Genomic DNA, 19,817 nt, shown 5'->3' with positions numbered 1-19,817 from the left:
GACCACTTTCTGCATTTCGCAGTTGTCGCGATAAGAAAGTCAAAAGTCTGCATCAAAATTATCAAAATTATCAATCATCGCAGACAGGGTGAGTAGAAAGTAAATTTGAAGGGGTTAAAAGAGCAGGCAAAGGGGGGAGTTGGCGCTGAGAATGCCTGGCACAGAGTGTTCGACCCAGTTACAACGTGTCAGTGTTTTATTGAAACAGAGACGTTGCTGTTTGTAGACGTGTCCGATACATCAGTTTACTTGATACGGCCAGACTACATATCTTGTCGGATTAGCTCCCGGAAAACTCAGTCACCGACCTGAACGTGTTGCCAAGCAATACAGAGGTTTACTTACACGAAAAAAAAAGACTTGATTCTGTCTAGGTCAACCGGATTTAATTTCGCCCCTAACAACATTCTTACAATGTTTACTTGAATGTTCAGCTATTTATCTGCTTATCTACCTCTGTATCTACTATTTCTATCTATTTATCTATATATCTAGTATCTAGCTATCTATCTGTCTGTCTGTCTGTCTATCTACCGATCTATCGATCTATCTATAAAATATATTTAGCAAGTTATTCATTAATCTGTCCATCTACATACATCTGTCCGTCTATCTATCCATGTATGTTTATCTATCCGTCTGTCCCTACATCTTTCTGTCAGCCCGTATTTTATCTATAAATCTGCCTGTCTATCTGTATCTATGTCTGTCGCTCTATCTGTATATCTTTATTTTCTGTCAATCTTTGTGTCAATCTGTCTGTCTATTATCTTATGTCCATTTGTTGACCGATCTATCAACATGTGGTTACCTGTCTGCCTCTGTCTCCCTCCGCCAGTCAGTAAAATATTCTCTGTCTGTCTGTCTCCTTGGTAAGTTGATATTTGGCCTCTCAGTTTTTCCTAACACTTTGTTGGTCTACCATTTGTATGGGCTCAATTTTGAGGATCTTGGCATAAATACAATTTTAATAGTCTTATTTTTGTTGAAATCTGAAATTTATTTTTACCAAGGGGACGGCTTCCATTGACCTACCACTAGTTGGGGCTCACTTTGAAGCTCTTGAAGTAACTTATCCAGCTTATCTTTGTGAAAATCGAAAATGTTCTTTTTCCCATGACACATACAGGGATGGCGGCCATTTTGAATTTCATATATGGGTAAATTCAACAAAATGGCAGCCATCCATGGTCTGTGTCAATTGTACATGTAAAATAATTTCTTGATTTTCACAAAAATGAAGCCTTTAGTTACCCCTTGAACTTTAAAATGATCCGAAACGAGTGTTTGGTCAAAAATATTGTGAACGTTTGAGAGTCTGCATGTCTGTCCCCGAGCGACGCGTTCTACCTTTAATGGCGAAATTATTGTTTTTTTCATTTTTCAGGAATTGGTTATGCCATGGTTGTAATCACTGGCTTGGTATGTATGTATTACAACGTCATTATTACATGGACAATTTTCTACATATTCGCGTCCTTGTCGGCGATTCCGGGGGTGCCATGGACAGACTGTGACAATTCATGGAACACGGAGTACTGCCTGCACTACACGAGCGACAGTGCCGCCGATAACACCACCACAGCCGGATACGACGTCGTAATCGACGGCGATAGGGCCGGCCCAGCCGCCGCCTCCGTCTTCGATGCAGTGATGGGAATGACGGGTCTTGCCAACTATACGGGAGCCGAATACCAACCGATGCAAAACATGTCAACGTATGAAAATGGCTCCAGTTACCACATGTCAAATGTAACCTCAAATGCCACTGAAAGAATCGTCAAGAGACCGAGCGAGGAATACTGGAAGTACGTACCCTCATCATTCCCTATGAAAATATTTTCTGAAACAAATATTACAGGATTAGTAAACAATCGTATTCAGTTAATGAGATTTAATTTTCAAAACGACTGATATACAAATCAGCAAAACTGAAAATGAATCATTTGGTCCGGTACTTGACACTGCAAATAGGAGCACGCTTTTCTTTCAATATCGTTGTCAAAAGCCACACAATCAGTGACAAATTACTACATAAAAGTGAATGTATTGACCTGCATGTTCATTGTACACATGGTCATAACGTCAGGCGTCCTTTTGATGCCTTGATAAGAAAGTTTACCTTTTATTGATGACTTTTCTCCTATTCTCACTTAATTTCCAGCAATTACGTCTTAGAATTAACAGACGGCATTGACAACCTCGGTAGTATGAGATGGGAGTTGGTCGGCTGTCTAGGACTGGCATGGATTGTCGTCTTTTTGTGTATTATACGAGGTGTTAAATCGTCAGGCAAGGTATAAACGCATAATATTGATTCTCAGAGCGTTGCCGTTTACGTCAAAATCACATGATGTCTCGTTCTGTAACCGTGACCAGACATGTCCCATGCATATCCACCGTAAACACCCGGTGTTTCCCTACTTATAACAAAAAGCTAGGTCGAAAAGGTCATGAAGAGAGTTGAAAAACAGGAAGTCCGTGAGATAAAGAACACCTTGAAATGATAATCTCAAAAAAAAAAAAAAAAAATGATGCACGCGTTTTGTCACTTTGCCAACGTCAGTAAAAACCGACATAAGTGCCTGGTGTACGTTTAAGTGTTTCTTTCATTGCGTCAATGATGGCGCCGATGATGAGGAAAAGACAGGTTATGCAGTGAAGATAATTGTAATTTGGAAGACCTGCAGATTCACACAATATCGCGTCCGTACAGTTTCCACAGAAGTGAAAATGATATTTCCTTATTAGATAATTAGAATAGTATCGCAAAGGCTGTATTAACTTAATCCATGACCTTTTTCACAGTCAGGCAAGGCATGTTCTCATATGATGATATAAATTTCTATTTTGTCCCCACCCAGGTTGTCTATTTCACTGCATTGTTTCCATACTGCGTACTTTTTGTACTCCTGATCCGAGGGGCCACATTGCCAGGATCCATGGACGGTGTCTTATTTTACATCACACCTAAGTGGCATATCTTAAAGAAAGCCAGAGTAAGTTCATACCGTTACGTAAGGTATTTTATCTCGCCGCTGTACAAAAGAACTGCAAAAGACATTTGCACTTGAACAAGAGACAATGGCTCATCTTCCGCGCATTGTTTTTTGGCATGGCATGTTTCGGATTCTCGCCATACCTGAGTCCCTTTTGCTTTCGGGCGGCGTCGCTGGAAGGCGTGTGCACGTGAGATGAATGTCCGAGTTTGAAGTGCGCCATCATTGTCATTAGTTGGAGTGCATGTGCCGAAAAGATTCGCACATACTCCTGTGTGATGTGGCAGAATTACATGGTGCAGTATGTTTAATTTAGGCTTCAAGTGGCTGACAATGTTATTCACGTTGTCGATGAGTGGTCTGACGTCACTTATTACTTCCTGATGTGTAGAGAGATAAACTGATACCATCCAATTCTATGACCTTGTTTGCAGCAGTAATTCGAGTGTGCCGTGTAATGATTTACTCAATTCTCTGAAATGTCTGCTTAGAGTTCTGAAGATGGCTTGCTGATGTTTTGTCGGGTCTGCTCGACGAAAACACCCTAAAAAACAAGTTGGACGAAAATAAAATTTAATGATATCAGATAACAAACCGTCTCCGTGTACAGAGACAGAGATCAAATACCGCATAAAATGCATTTAGCCAACTTAAAATACGTTTCCGGTGACCACACCTCCAACCGGACCTTGAAACCCTAAAGTTTCACATTGTAAACATCTGTCAAGATTTTCCCATTTCCCTATGCACCATTCATTTAGAAAGAAAAATAAATAAATGTAAAAGTTCCTTACCGTCCATTTGAGTGTCATCAATGAGAAAGGCGGAGTATGTGACTTCATAGTTGACTAATGTCAGTCAGTGAGCACCTTAGTCCTTTCTGTATTTTGAGAGTTGGCTTACATTGTAGATGAGAGAGAGAGAGAGAGAGAGAGAGAGAGAGAGAGAGAGAGAGAGGCAGAGGGAGAGATGCAGATGCTAAGAATTGAATCGTTTTTGTCAAATTCTACAGGTATGGAAAGATGCTGCTGCACAGATATTTTATTCCCTTGGTATCGCTTGGGGTGGCCTACCAACACTCGGCAGTTACAATAAATTCCACAATAACTGTCATCGGGACTCGCTCATCGTCGCTTTATGCAACTGTGGCACCAGTGTCTTCGCTGGATTCGTCATCTTCTCTGTGATTGGTTTCATGGCCTACGACACTCAAGTACCAATCGAAAAGGTGGCAGATGAAGGTGATGTGCACATTTTATTATTTAAATTGTTTTTTTTTTAATTGTCCACCCTTTCTACAGTGTTATGACCGATATTTGTGATATTTCACGCTACGAATTTTGTCATTAAGGGTTGCAACCCCATGGTAGAATGACAACAAACCTTTGACTCCGTTGTTTGTCTTTTGTTTTTCGATTGATAGGTGCTGGTTTAGCGTTTGTAGCTTACCCAGAAGCAGTTGCCCGCCTGCCGATATCTCCACTTTGGGCAATCCTCTTCTTTTTCATGTTGTTTACGCTGGGTCTAGACAGCCAGGTAATACCATCTTACCTCTACTGATACATGCAAACCCGTCCATCCATTTTGAGTCCGTTGGGACTGACGCAAGAACGAGAGAGAGAGAGAGAGAGAGAGAGAGAGAGAGAGAGAGAGAGAGAGAGAGAGAGAGAGAGAGAGAGATGCTTTTAATACTGCCATACAATTGATTCGGCGCTCGGAGAAAGGTCTACCTATTTTACAAGAGGTGTAGGCTAATGCCTGGCTCTCCGGGGACCATGGACAGTGGCACTGGCCCATTCAAAGAATGTAACAAAGTAAGCAAGAAAGAAATAAAGAAAATCTTCTGATATTGCTTCTTCGACGAAACGATGACTCCCAAGAGTTCCAAAAAATGTGTTCTCTGAACACTGTTGTATTGTCCAGGTCATTGACCTTTGTCTGGTATGCTTTCGTTTTGAAAGCGAAAGTTGTTTTACCACCACGTTTTCTATAGAAACTTTTCAGATATAGATGGAGATCGTTGTAATATAGTGTATTTCATGCATTTTGTGATATTTCTCTTCTCTCACCAGTTTGTTATGATGGAGACGCTTATCACGGGTCTTATGGACGAACTTTCCAGCATGGGAAGCAAACTTCGGAAGCACAAAACGAAGATTACGTTGGCCACGTGTATTGTATGGTTCCTCCTGGGATTGCCAATGGTCACCAGGGTGAGACAATGTTCTAACTACAGTACTCGATGACTCCTGAGCTCGGTGAAGTTATTGTCTCCCGTCCACTCTCACGACATCATAATCACGGTCAACCCCCCCCCCCTTTAACAGCTTAACCCTTTCAGGCCGAAACCCCTGTATGCAGGGGTAACTGGTAAGATACCAGAAACATGAGAAAGTCAAATCAGAAAGGATTAAAGTTCGACGCCCGGCCGATGAAAATAAATTAAGCTATGAAAACACAGACCTCCATCACGTTGAACGTCCCGTGCTTGGACGGACTATGTGATGGAAATGACGTAATGCGCTGGCTCAGACGGCAGATTGCCTGTGGAGTGAGAAACAGAGCGGGGCATACATGTGACGCAAGCCGTGACAGCCTTTATATGGTGTAAATTCAATTAAATATTGTAGTAGAAATGACCGTTTTCACGACGAAATCAAAATAAAACTGAATGATGGCAGAACCAAGATGTAACAAATGATAATGGTAACGCATAAAATTGAAAATGTAATAAATGAACACGACTTGTTTATTTCTTTTACGATGAGTACTCGTGAGAGAGTAATCGTACTGTTTCTGATGTTGTTAAATCTTTGCTTTCAGGGTGGTATGTATGTGTTACAATTAATGGACTGGTATGCTGCCGGCTTTTCGCTTTGCTTTGTCGGGTTAATGGAGTGCATTGTCATTTCTTACGTCTACGGTAGGTCCAGTTACGAAGCACATTTGCATGATTATCGCCCAGGTCATTAACCTTTGCGGCCTTCTGTCTAATATCTTGGGAAACAATTGGACACGCTCTTTAAGCTCCACAAGCTGTCTTCATGCATATTAAAATGTTGTTTTTGTTGCAATGTCCATCGCGCATTTCTTTTTCCTCCACCAAAAGTGTTAAAAAAACTTATGAAGCGATACAAAAGTAATGGTTCTACTAGTTCTAGTCAACTTGGCAGCGGCTCAATATTCAAAAAGAGCTCTCTCAAAATCGACAAACGCCAATAAAATTTCGCATCAATTAGTCGTTCATTGTGTTAAGTATTCTCTGGCCGATTCTGCCAACCTTTATCGGGATTATCTAACTTTGGTATATCACCGCTTATGCTAGAATGCGCCTCGGTGACGCATATTCGGACTCTCAAATTTTTACTGTTATTTAACGATCTACTTCCTGTAGGGCTCATTTTAATCAACTTGGAGTAAGAAGTTAGTTTTTTTTTTCGAAACTTGAAAATTTCGTATTTTGACCTAGAGGTAACACAGGGATGGCGGCCATTTTGAATGTCAAATATCAGTATTATTGTTCAGTGGTAATGTTTGTAGTACCAATTGTACGGTGACCCCTGATTTGTACCCATTTTTTTGTGAGGGGATGGTTGAAACTTTTATTTAAGAGAGTTTTCGTAAAAGTTTACGTTTTTCACTTTCGAGACTCATACTGCCTAAATACATCTGTTCGTCACACCTCACGACGGTGAAACCGAATGAAATGTGATTTTTATCGATGACAGGTATTGACAAATATTGCGATGATCTGGAGGCCATGGTCGGATTCCGTCCAAATATCTACTGGAGAATATCGTGGAAATTTGGAGCCCCGGGTATTCTTGGTGTAAGTATTGTTGTTTATCTGTAAAATCAAATATTCATTCATGAAGCAGTCCCTGTGATGACGATGTTCCCGGATGTGCTCGTTCTTGTCAGCTATCATGCTCGGGTCAGTGCAATTATTATATTCCCAAGAAAAGTTATGATTTTACTTTCGTGGTAACGTAATCATTATGATAACTTGATAGGGTATTATAGTGCTCTAACTCCTAGTTTGTTTACCGTTGATGACGTTTATTGTTTTGAGCCACGGCTGTTGCTAATGCCTTGGGTGTCAGCGTGACACACTTTCCAGACTTTGCCAGACATCAATCAGTTCACAGTGTCCCGCCCACAGGTGTGGTCACTCGATTTGCCACCGCACCTTTTCGAGAGTCTCAATATTTACAACTGGCGCCAAAACTGTACGACGCTTGATCACCAATTCAATTTTCTGCTGGTACATGTATGACGACCCAATTACCATTTTAAGACCATGCTTGCTGCCCTTCACTGCATGTACCGCGTAGCGACTTTGTCACTCGGACTGTTCAGAAACTTGATCCTGTAGGTTCTCCCGCATATATTTCTGCTTTACCATTCTGGTGGCGGGAAACCAGACAGAGTTGGCAAGTTTCCAGAAATCTATGAATGAAGAGTAGTACATTCCAATCTTTTCATGTACCGCGCAACTATAATAAAAAGCAGTTTGTAGTTAACGATCGATATGTTGTCGTCGAGAAAAGTAGTGGAGACAAACTCCCAAACGACCTTGCCAGAACTGGTAAAAACATGGCCGCAACAACGAGAGCCGAAATTTTGATGAGTAAGCAAAATAAAAAGGCATGTAGATGAATTCTTGAGGCTGGCTATAATAAGCAACTAACGGAACAGCACGGCATTGGATTATCTCAGGGAGGTCTCTCTGCTGTCGGACCATGATGATTTGTTTGAAAGTGAAAAGCAAACGATCTGAACAAAGAATGAAAAAATCCTAACATATGTCGTTAGTGAAACGTCGACGTGGACACGAAAGTTTGATTTGTAAGCTTATAGGATGACCCGATAAATTTATTCATCGAGGTAACTATGTACATTGAAATGACGCCAAAACGTTAGTTAATCATAAACACTAAGATGCTATGTCTACAACCTGTTCTGCGTAAAGCTTTCCAGTCTAAACCGGTTTAATAGTACAAAAAATGCGAAACGATGAGTTTCCATGGCTATGTGCCAAGACCTCCAGCACAGCGAGAAGGCTGTGGTACCTATACCGATTACGTATTGATTCCCTTTATTGTATTGTTGTGACTCAATCGATCCTCTACCGGCTGTTAACAGATGTTTGTGCGGCAATGTTATGGTTTGAGCTCACGTGCTCTCTGGTAAGGGGTTTGTTTACAAACACACAGTCTGCTGCGTGAATTATCACTGCGTCACGTCCGTTACCAGCAAGGACCGGGATCTGTCCGTATTAATCAAATATTTTCAATATAATCATTCTCTCCATATTAAAAACATGATAGCATTGGCACGAAGCTAGTGTTGATGTTTCTCCAACCTCGTAACATGCATAAATTTTCATCAATTTTCATTAGACATGGAATACCGCGGGTGTTCGGGGAAAACTTGTACAATGAACGTAAACTGTTTATAGGGGAAATACGCCTTCGGAAAAAAAATAGATTTTAAGCAAGAAGTTCGGTGTGAAATAAATTAATGGTGAAAACTAAAAAGGGGTGGTAGAATTTAAAAAGAGTACAGTGAAATCTTCAATTTAAAATTCTCGCTGATTTAGTTGCCGTTTTCATTAATTGGTTTTCATTTCTTCATCTTTCATCAGTTTATTCTTATGTTCAGTCTGGTGTCCTACACACCATGTCAGTACGGTGCTTACGTGTACCCAGCCTGGGCAGATGCCATCGGTTGGATGATTGCAATGCTTTCCGTTCTTCTCATTCCCACATACGCAGTCTATTACCTTGTCTTTGTTCAGAAGGGATCAATACTTGAGGTAGGTCCGGTCTGGTTAACGTTGATGCCAAGTTTCATTTTTTTACCAGTCTTTGTTGTTGAATAATGAGTGGGTGTACAATATGAGACATTTTAGCAGTGACCTCGCTGTGATGTTTTGATGGTGCATCATTGAAGAAGACTTAGGTATTTTGGCACGAAGCCAAGCTCGAGCAAGCTGATGGCAAATTATATAATTTTGCCGTCAATCCTTTCTTTTCTTGTACAATATTACACCATTCACAAACGCAAAATCTGACAGCGAACATATGTTCATAATTTGTTATAGGACTCATCTCCGTAGTCGGGCTTTAGATGTTTTCTATTAAATGTTGTCATACTTAGTATCAACTTGACCAAAATTATATTCGTTAATCGGAAGAGGCTATAGATCTAAAAACATCGAAAATATTTCGAATTCAGCTCCCCCTTGTACGACGCCTCGTTCTACTATTTTTCTCTAAAAATTTAAATTGGACAAATTTGTTTCAATCACATATTCGTCACTCTTACTTCAGCGGCTACGTCACGGGGCGAAACCACTGCCAGAGTGGGGACCAGCGCTTCCAGAGCACCGATTCCAGGCGGGCTACGCTCCGATTAAGGGACAGTCTCCGCCGACGTACGAACAAGTTGTGTACTCCCCCGTCAACGACATCAGACTCGACGACAGGATCACCAAGGGAGAAGATAACGAGGAAACAAGAGTGTAGATCCGATGTTGACCTTGACTGTTTACATGCTGTTGCCAAGCAGTGGTAAAATAAACAATAAATAAATTACGAAATAAGCAATGTCAAAAGCCACATAAAGTGACTTCTGTCCAGGTATTCGTACGTGTACTTGTACTGCGCCCTCAATATTCAGTGGTAAACTTTACAAAAGTAGTTCTCTAAGCCCATTAGGTACGCTAGAAAGTTTCTGCCCTTCAAAGGAAGTCGAGATGATATATGGGAAAAAAATTGGCATTTTGTTCTTCGAACTTCGTTGAGTTTAGGAACGTCACATGATCGTTTGACCGTCTGAACCATTTTTCCTGCACAGAAATCAAATTGTGCCAGGTAAGAGAATAGCGTTCAACAACGATTTACAGCAGTGTTGTCTCAGTGAAATCTCAATTTTTTTTTGCAGGCAGTCATGGTCTTCCATAACATTGGTGCACTTTTCGTAGTTTTTTTTTCATAAACACAAAGTTGGATTTAGCTGGGCAGTCCATTTAATTCTCTACAAAGTGTTATTGGATTTGGAACTCATTATTGCTAACCAGAATACCCTCTTAGCTCAGTAAAAAACCAACTTTGAGTTGGATTGATAGAATCGTTATCTCAAGAGTGACAAAAAGTCTCATAGGGAAAAGGGTGACATGTATGTCTCACTTTATTTGGAACTTGGAAATTTTGTGGCATGACTTTTTTTTCTGATCTGATCACATGCCATTGAATCTGAAGCCGATTTTGTTGCAAGAATGACTTTCAACAATTCGTCCAAAAGTGAATCTATATAAAGTCTAAACCTGGTGATGTGAACACAGTTGGTAGACTTGTGTGTCATTCTGAACATAAGTAATGAGTTTCATGTCAATAACACTTTTGATGAATGTCATCAAGTTTGTTTTTTTAATGCAGATCAGGAATTCATAGAAACAAACTTTTAATCAACGATTTTTCTAAAAAACGTAATTGCCCATCACACTTGAATATATTTGCAATAAGGGATTTTATATTTTGACTCTTCCCTCTTTCTCCACCATGGTTTGATCCAAACTCATCATCATCAACGGTGATGTTGGAGCTGTTTACAGTGATTCAATAGGGTCGATCAGGTTAAGGAGCTGTTTGTCCTTTTTTTGAAATTGCATTGCTAACAATACCCAGTCCCTCTGTCAAACTTTGCATATCAGTGATAGATTGACCTGTATCTCATCATTTAACATCTCAGTTGTATTCTCTTGATTAGACCACTTCTGCCCTTCCAAACCAAGAAATGGACAACTAGCTAGTACTTTATATTATTTACAGCATATCAGGGAGTAGAGGGATATCCAGGTATTTTGCAAAAATTGTATATAAATGGATTTATTTCCTCTTCTGAATGGTGCTGAGGATTTTTTCTGACAAAATAGAAAACTTTTAACGGGAAAGTAGAAGTTATTGAAGATAATTCAGTTGGTGAATTCTGTTGTGTAATAATCCAGCTGAGTTTAACAACACATTTTATGAGTTACTTTACACCTCCACTCTACAATCAATTTTTTGGCACAAAGCAACTACCTCCAGAGACATAGCCAGACCATATGACGGACTTTATTGGGGGGGGGGGGTGAAATGTAAGCTGTGTCACCAGAAATTCAGGGTGCATCGTGAATCACAATCATACTTATTTTGATGCTTAGCAATAACTTATTGTTATCCCCTATTTGAATTAATCCTGAATTTATTAGCAGTACAACATGCGGCGTGGGCATTTTAAACTTCAGAACTACTTTTTTGTCTTATTTTAGCTTTACGAGGGCATCTTAGTGTTTGGTCTTTCCTCATACAATGTTTGCAATGGCGACAAATCAATGCAAAATCTACGCTGCCGATGGTAAACTTTTAAATAATCACATTCAATTGTGTTTCCCGACACACAATGCAACTTGGCTGAACTTTCAAAATTATGTATTATAATTTTGTTTCCCATGCACAACGCAACTTTTCTGAACTTGAAAAAAAAATTGTAGTTATGGTTTTGTTTCCTGCACCCAATGCAATTGTATTTAAAAATCTCTGCTGCTAAAACAAATTGTATTTCTGGATGTTTAATAACAAGGCACAAAATCCATTTTGCTGTTACTGAGTGTTTAAGATTCTGAAACTTGAATTTTGAGACTCATTTTGCTTGTTGAAATTAAGGTTTAGTTTTTTCTTGCTTGGGAACATTGTACAGTTTATTTGCAGAAGTATGATATATATATATATATATATATATATATATATATATATATATATATATGTGTGTGTGTGTGTGTGTGTGTGTGTGTGTGTGTGTGTGTGTGTGTGTGTGTGTGTGTGTGTGTGTTTACTGTTTACTTAAACTTTGTTATGTTGGTCTTCTGAACTACAATGCAAATTTCACCTCATAATGCTAGATAAATTAATTTATTGAAATTCACAACAAACGGCTTATTTAAGCATCAAATTCAATGCAAATTTGCCAACTTTATTTTAATGGCTGTTTCAATGCAAATTCAGTATCAGAAACTGACGATTCCAAAGTTTAAATCCGATTCACATTTCAATTGAGAAGAAAAGGATGGAAGTAAACTTGAATAGAGATTTATGAACATAGTGTGTCAGATATGTAGGCACTATAGAGGGCGCAATTGCAAACTAGTGAATCCATTGGTATGAACATCTTTGTCTGGCAGACTTGTTCATCATTACCATACAAAACATATCTTCCAAAAGTTATGTTGAACTCTTATATTGCAACAGTTTACCGGGTAGCTTCAGTTTTTGCCTTGTAAAAACTGCTAAAGTCTAGATGTAGATTTATGATATGAATTTATTTTACCACCCCATCCCCTCGACAGGGGTAAAATTCTGTTCGCTCAATGGCAAAACAGCAATTACATGGCTAGGACACTGAATACATCCTGGTTTGCTTTGTTTTGTAATTCTTTTCACACAGACGATGTGGCTATGAAAATCTGAGACTTATCATGAAATATTGGGAAATATCATTCATAACACTGCCTCAAAACGATAGAACATTTTCTATTTGGTATCAAAATTATATTTTCATAAGGTATAAGATGGTTTATTTATTATTTTATGTGTACTAGCATTGGATTAATTTCTTGTTAATCTGTTTTCCATCTTTCTGTTGACCAATCATTCCGTCATGTATCAACTCAACTCAGCCCAACGTGGCAGACTAGATTACAGCTGATCTGTGTCTTTGTGAAATAGAGTGCAAAGTATTGCTATTTGCACTGGGTCTCTGACGAATGTCAGTTCTCGTGTCCATTCTTTCTGTTATGTCACTTTGTGATTCAGCTGCTCTGTACGGGTAGATTCAAACTGTAGCATAGCAGCCTTAGGTCACATTTGTATAATCAGGTAAAGTTTACAGATGTGCAGAATGTACAGAATGCAGACATCGATGAATTTTATGCGTATCAGTGCCAGTTATAGCAGAAAGGTGGCGTACGGTGTCGCAAAGTTTAAGTCATCACTGCACTAAATAGATTTGATGTCAACTTTGAGTCAGACAAAGATCAAAGTTTTAAAAAGGAAATCTTGCCAATTCACATGTTACTGTGAGATTATTGCTGCATCTGTTTGAGCTATACTGACAATTATGGCAATACGATAGATAAATGAATACAATGCATTCAATTTTTAAGTTGATTTGATCAAAGAGAGTTTTTCTGATGATTTTAAGTTTACTAAATTCCCTTCTTGTTTTAAATCAGCGGTGTAATTTTTTTCCATATATAAACAGTATTATAAATTTCCTTTCTGATTTTCTTATAAATTTTTTGTCAGCAATTTGCTGAAATTGTAAATGTGTATATACGAAAGGATTCACGTCTTTGATTAAGCTGAATCGCATGCAACGATATATGGCTAAAATTGCACCTGTTAGGTATGGCTGCAAAACCTGTACTGTAAAAATGTTTGCCGGTCTTTCCAACTTTCAGAGTCAGAGCGCCACCTACGGCAGGTTTTCAGCCCCCCTTTTTTAACAGGCGTGTTGAATAAGGAATGAATCACTTGATGTGGAAGGGGGAAGCCAGATAATGCATGGCCTTGGGGACATTTTTGAAAGTATTCAGGGCAGCTGCAGTGCCTTTATACTAAAAGAGAAATGTTTATCTGTATTTTTCTATATTTTCCCCTGAAATTTTTATCTTACATGTTTGAACACGCCCCAAAAACTTCTATCACAGCAATACTTTTTGATCTTCTGTTCTTTAGCTACAAAACCCTCCTATAAATGAAAGTTATCGTTATAAATGACGGTAAACACATATTCTGTTCTTTGACTCAACAATCTGACTGGCTTCCCCTCTGTATATCAAGGGGTTCTCCTTTGAAAACCATTTCGCAATGATGTCAATATCTGACTTGCTTATTGTAGTGGTTTATCTTTTTTAAATCTTTGGTTTAAAAATGTACATTGGATATTTTTAATCAGGAAATGGAAAGGTTTATTAGAGTTGTGGTTTTAAAGCAAGAATTATTTTTCAATTTTTATGGCTGAAGAACAAGGAAAATCTTAACTTTATTCCAATGGCAAGCAAGCAAATACTTTCCGTACTTTCATGTAAAAATTTTCATTTTAATATTCAAGAGATCCATTTGTTGATGGATTTGGCAATTGGTGGCATAGAATTGATTGTTTTCATTGATTGATGGACAAGCTTTGTCAGTTATAATGCCTTTACAATGAAGTAATAAAGCTGTATTTCTGTACACAGATGTAAATGAATATGATTGTGTTGTCCATGATTGTATAACATGAGTTGTGTATGTGTGTGATTATATTTTACTGTGTCTTGGGTAGTTATTGGCTTCATGAAGGGCTGGCTCCACATAGGATATGCGCTGGAATAAATAAGTAATCACAGGGGAAAGATATTTCAGTCTTTTTTTTGGCAAGCCAAAACGTACAGGGGTTAGATCTGAGAAGCAAGACTGGTAGTTTTGTGACTTGTGAAACTTACCAGCCCACACACCACATGGACCAGGACATGTAAATGAAGTTGTATTCTACGAGAGTGTGTGCACGCCTGCCAAACTTGACTGCCAAACTGGCTATATATGCAGTGTGGCTGATCAGATTAATGACTGATATAAACTAAATGGATTTATTCACTTCGGATGTCTTTCTCTGAACAAGTACCACGGGTGCTTGTGTATTGCGTTAACTAATTGCACTGTCACAAATTTAGGAGATATTTTATTAATGCTGTTACAGATGAAGTCTTGAACCTCTGCAACTTGACTTTAATCTCTGCACCGTTTCCATGGTTACATTACGAGCTTTCCCGTCCACATGCCTTTATTCTTACTTCAGGTCTTTACTGGTCTTACTCCTATACAACATGCTGAAACACACGTAAAATGTGTCAATTTTGATTCTTCTATTGATGTGAATTTTGCCAAAATGTTACATGCAAATACAGGACAGTATAGCATTTGTGCATAGATATTTGAAAGGTCTTTATAGTTTTTGAGATAAGCTGTTGAAAATCTTTCCCACTTTAATGATATTACAACAAGGGCGTCTGTTGTTTGAAAAAGGGGTTAATATGATGGCCATTAAAATTCATAGTTCAGAATTTAGAGGGGTACATGTGCTCAACTCCTCAAAAACACTTTATGATTTGTACACAACTACCACTCCATATGTGACATCTTTTGATTGATGCATACTTTTTGAACGAATGAAGCTTTTCTGCGAAGACCTGATTAATGTATGGGCATGCATACTTAGAGACAGACGCGACACACAAGCACACAGACGCTAGTACATGGTGTTGGCATAGGCTCCCTGGGGGTATGTGACAAAGTCGCCAAGTGCCAAAAGGACACTATCATGACTAGAACTTGGAGGACCATGACAATAAAAGACTCTAAAAAAACCCTTGTTCAGAAAATGGTTTTGTTTATTGTAACATGTAATATACAATCGTTTTAAATCACAAATCAAGATTATTGTCAAAAGATAAGTCATAATTAGCTAACTGAACATTCAAAGTTTTTGTCAAATTAATACAATCCTAAAATATCAATATAGCCTTTGAAAGAATACATAAATGCAGTATGTAAGTATTGCATTTATAAAAAAAGATAAACATTACTTTTTGTTGTAAGAGAACATCATTTTACCCTCTCACATCCCTCCCTTTGGTTTCATCTTCATCATTTTTGGACTTGTACATACCAAAGTGAAAGGGTGGGAGGGGAGGGGTGACATGGGTCAATAATTGCCAGACGAGGCCTGAAATGATAGCACTATTGTAAAAGGGGAAATCATTGAGTGAGCGCAATCTCTAGCTCTGAATAAGAAACACTGTTTTCCCTCTAAAAGTGTTTAGTTGCCGTATAAATTTAAATACATGTATGGTTCTGGTTTGGCATACACAACACATTGAAAACCTGGAAGATTTATTTCTTATATAAAATGGTATCATCTGTGGAAACTAACCCCCACCTCTACCTTACAAAATCAATAACTTGGCTTATGGCTTTTAGAAAGTACAGTTGAAGGTCTAGTTCACAAATGTACAGACTGTGATTAGGTTAGAAAATACTACAACACATCTGTTTTCCCTGTGATGTCTGACAGTTTGTGATTTCTCCATGTTAACTTTTGTAAATTTGGTGTCATAAAAATAGTTTGAGAGAAAGAGACATTCAAACTTCGAAACCAGATTAACTAATGATGGTTGGTAGCATCTCCCAGGCAATTACAATTGTTGTTGGTACACCTGTCTTGACAAAGTCAAGCTGTAGGGGTGAACTGTACCCACCAAAACTCTAGTTGTGGTATCTATGGTACAACTTACATACAGATATTGCAGAGTCTGTACTTGGCTACATTCCACAACAACTCTCTGGATTCATAGCTGCCTCTCTGAATTCTGATCCACAATAATCTTGTTCAAAATGCCAATTACAATAATATTTGAGAGTTTATGAAGGTGAAGTGTCCATATCCAATCCAGAGCATGAGGCCAGTCTGAAGTATATAAGTATCACGTTTGAAACAATGGCTTGTTATGTTATAAGCCACTGGACAGATATGGACAATTCTGGTACAAATACATGATATGAATGAACAAAAAGCAGTAGATATGGGCAACTATTAAATTATGTTCAAAGTAATGCATAAAAGCCTGTGTTGTATGTAACAGTCTTTTTTTTCAACACGTTCCAAAAACTTAGTTTGACCAAGTGGAAAGGATGGCAGCTAACCTTGGCAAGCGTTGGTAGATGTAGCCATCTGGCGGTGAAACATAGAAAATAGCATACACACTGGCAAGCTTTTTTTGTTCGTTTGTCTTCCATTCAAGGCTCATTCTAGCAAATCATTTGTAATCATTCATTCTGCTCTGATACAGATTAAAATTAAACCACAAGTTATGGTGGCAATTTTGAAAAGGAAAAAATACAATTCTTCAATTCTACAAATTTTATAGACGATAACAGCACAATAATAAAGGTTAACATGTATCATTGCCATGGTGACTAGTTACCATAGAAACTGCTCTATCCTTCGTATCATTACTCAGATACTCTACTAATAGTTACAGTGTACAAAAATACCCCTCTTCCCTCTTTTTATCTCTCAAGGTATGAAAAGCTCCTGATAAAAAACAACTAAACCCCCCATCTCAATGAAACCTTCAGCAATTTTGCGAGAACAGCAGCTAGCTACAAGAAAACTTGTGAAGAAAGCTAGAGACAATATGTCGTTACATTTACCATTAAAATAAATACTCTGTTAATAAAACCACAAAAAAGTATTATAAGTGATAAAAAGAAAGCTAGTTTTGGTGTGCAGTGCACATACAAATAATGGACACAACAAAATGACAGTGAGGCAGTGTTAGTAATGAGAAAAGTAGAAAAAGTCTTCTGTCTTCTCAAAGATGTAATTGTATGGTATTAGAAATGAATGCTTTGTATGAAAAAGCCGTTATGTTGATGGATATGAAAGCATTAAACTTTAAACTCAAATTCCCGCAATACAGCACTCCTACACGTTTGCTCACAAGTGAGATAACTAGCTTGATTGGTGAGAACATAGCATTGTGATCGTCAGTACATTCACTCAATGAAGAAGACATCACACTATACCTGTAACAGTCAGCTAGTGACAGATAGTATCTCAGTTGAAATGATGGAAAATCTTATGACCCAGCAGTTTTGACCTTTGACCCCTGAATTCTCTATGCTCTGTCACAACTTGTTCCAGCACTTATTCTTTTTCCAGCAACAATTACACAATGTCAATTTTTCAAATTTGGAGCACAGACTTCAGTGAAAGCATGACAGTTAGTGTGAATGGCACTCGTTACAAATGACAACCTACTTTTCTCAAGAGAACATACATTATGTTCTAAACATATGGCTACTGCAAAAAAAAGGAACAATGCTGCACTGCATCCAGGAAACATCAGTCTTTTTCAGTGTCTACAAGTACAGATGAAAACCTTTCTGGGAACCAAATTTTTGTTATACAGTAGATTGTAACATCTCTGATGATCCTAAACAAGCATCTTCCTTCAGGAAAGTCTCTTTCCATCCACAGGGGGTGCGGAGAAGATCTTGGCAATTTATGTGCTCTCCTTTGCCTTTTCAATCTTTATAAAACATCTGACTTATTTCCCTGAACTCATTGTGAACACACAGACTTGAGAGTACCTTGAAAGCCAACCATCTACTTCAATGTTAGTATGCTACAACATCCGAAACAATAATTTGTTCACAAAGCAAGCAAAACTTCACATACCTAGAAACATAAGATATCAAAACTGTCTACTAATATACAAGCTCGACAGAATAAATTCATAAATACTGAAACCAAAACAAGCCTACAATGAATGCCATCTTTTTAGTAAACTTGATATTTTAAGTGCTCATGTTAGAAAAAAACAAAACTGTTAAGCACTGAATGATTCAATAATTGGCAATAACTTGACATGGCCTTTCTGTTGACCCATGACAGATACAAGTCTCAAAGTTCAAGACCGTCACATTCTGAAATTTGCATATCCATGAGAAGAAAATGCGTATGCGTGTAAATATCCAAGCGACACTTTCAAAAATAAACTGGGACATAACCAAAAGGGTTTACATGATTGGAGAGAAGAATGTTGAATATGCAAATTGCCCAAGGTGACCAATGAACAATTGGCTTTCATGGATCACTTCTATTGCTGATATGCAAATCCCCCGTCCATAATAATACTGATTCTGATCACATTTGTCTCCTGTCCAGAACGGTGTTGTTCCGGTGAATGATTCACAATTCACTTGTCAAAATCAAGCTGAAAGTCAATGCACTCGCAATGAATGCATTATTCTTTCCTATTTGCACTGACTGACTGTCCAGTCTCCATTTTCATCCACTGAGCCAATCAGAACCTACGATACAGTGCTTGAAAATTCTTGATGGATTATTTCTTGTTAATCAAAGGAAAATAAATAACATTGAAATTATGAGCGGGAATGATTAAACAATCTTTAAGCGATAATCTTACAGCAAAGCCTGTTTTTCAAAAACGCTTATTTTGTTCTGATCATAAAAATTTTGTATCATAATTTTGCAAACTTTATGTCTTCAACTTTCAAAATGTTTCAGCACGAACACAATTCAAAATAAATTTTGGTTTCACTTACTTTGGTGTTATAGGCAAATGTGTAAAGAGCTGATATCTTGAACAGTTTCCAGGGCATGTGAATCAATATCACTGCCCAACATAAAACAGACCAATACTAATAAAATGCTGGAACTTTAAGGATGGCAAAGAATGGTGGTTAGAAGCTGCCCTGTCCTGTGCTGCATGAGACATTAATTCCAGGTTTGATGACTCATTCAGGGCATGTTCCCAGTGATGCTCTGCACCCAGACGCTCCATCAGCTATGAAGAGTTTGCCATTGGCACATGAGCAGAGTTCATAGGCTTCACTGTAGGACGATGCTCCTGATTGGCTGGTTGGCAGGTTCTTGAATTCTATGTTCTTGGTGTCTAGCATGATCTGTGATGACAGAGGAAGAAATGATGAAATGCCATGGTGTGATATATCCATGATTACATTGTCGGTTGTTGCATTCAAATATTATCTTGAGAGTGACTCAACACAACTGGAATAACTGAAGGGAGTTTTTCTTCTCTGAATATCAGGGTAAGGCTAAATAAATTATCACAGTTTACATCATACCATGATATCGTGAGGGGAAACAGTTGGTTGCAGTTCTGGAATAGTCTAATGTACACCA

General features: G+C 38.2%; 2 protein-coding genes across 2 annotated transcripts in view; one reads left to right on the top strand and one right to left on the bottom strand.

Annotated features, from left to right (window-relative positions):
- The window catches only part of LOC139131866 (sodium- and chloride-dependent glycine transporter 1-like), a 30,925-nt gene extending 16,631 nt beyond the window's left edge, over positions 1-14,294 (top strand). Inside the window, exons 4-13 of the mRNA XM_070698159.1 lie at positions 1,388-1,808; positions 2,165-2,297; positions 2,865-2,999; positions 4,012-4,240; positions 4,423-4,535; positions 5,072-5,212; positions 5,823-5,922; positions 6,728-6,828; positions 8,647-8,817; positions 9,335-14,294. Coding sequence (XP_070554260.1) covers positions 1,388-1,808; positions 2,165-2,297; positions 2,865-2,999; positions 4,012-4,240; positions 4,423-4,535; positions 5,072-5,212; positions 5,823-5,922; positions 6,728-6,828; positions 8,647-8,817; positions 9,335-9,529 — 1,739 coding nt within the window. The 3' untranslated portion in view covers positions 9,530-14,294. The remainder of the gene's footprint in view (positions 1-1,387; positions 1,809-2,164; positions 2,298-2,864; positions 3,000-4,011; positions 4,241-4,422; positions 4,536-5,071; positions 5,213-5,822; positions 5,923-6,727; positions 6,829-8,646; positions 8,818-9,334) is intronic.
- Positions 14,295-15,453: 1,159 nt separating this feature from the next.
- LOC139131842 (zeta-sarcoglycan-like) overlaps positions 15,454-19,817 on the bottom strand; it is a 34,948-nt gene continuing 30,584 nt past the window's right edge. The window contains exon 8 of the mRNA XM_070698130.1: positions 15,454-19,576. Coding sequence (XP_070554231.1) covers positions 19,409-19,576 — 168 coding nt within the window. The 3' untranslated portion in view covers positions 15,454-19,408. The remainder of the gene's footprint in view (positions 19,577-19,817) is intronic.

Source organism: Ptychodera flava, chromosome 4, assembly GCF_041260155.1.
Source record: "Ptychodera flava strain L36383 chromosome 4, AS_Pfla_20210202, whole genome shotgun sequence".
In the NCBI taxonomy this organism is placed as follows: Eukaryota; Metazoa; Hemichordata; class Enteropneusta; family Ptychoderidae; genus Ptychodera; species Ptychodera flava.
Note: the sequence above shows the minus strand (reverse complement) of the source record. Positions and strands in the feature narration are given on the sequence as shown.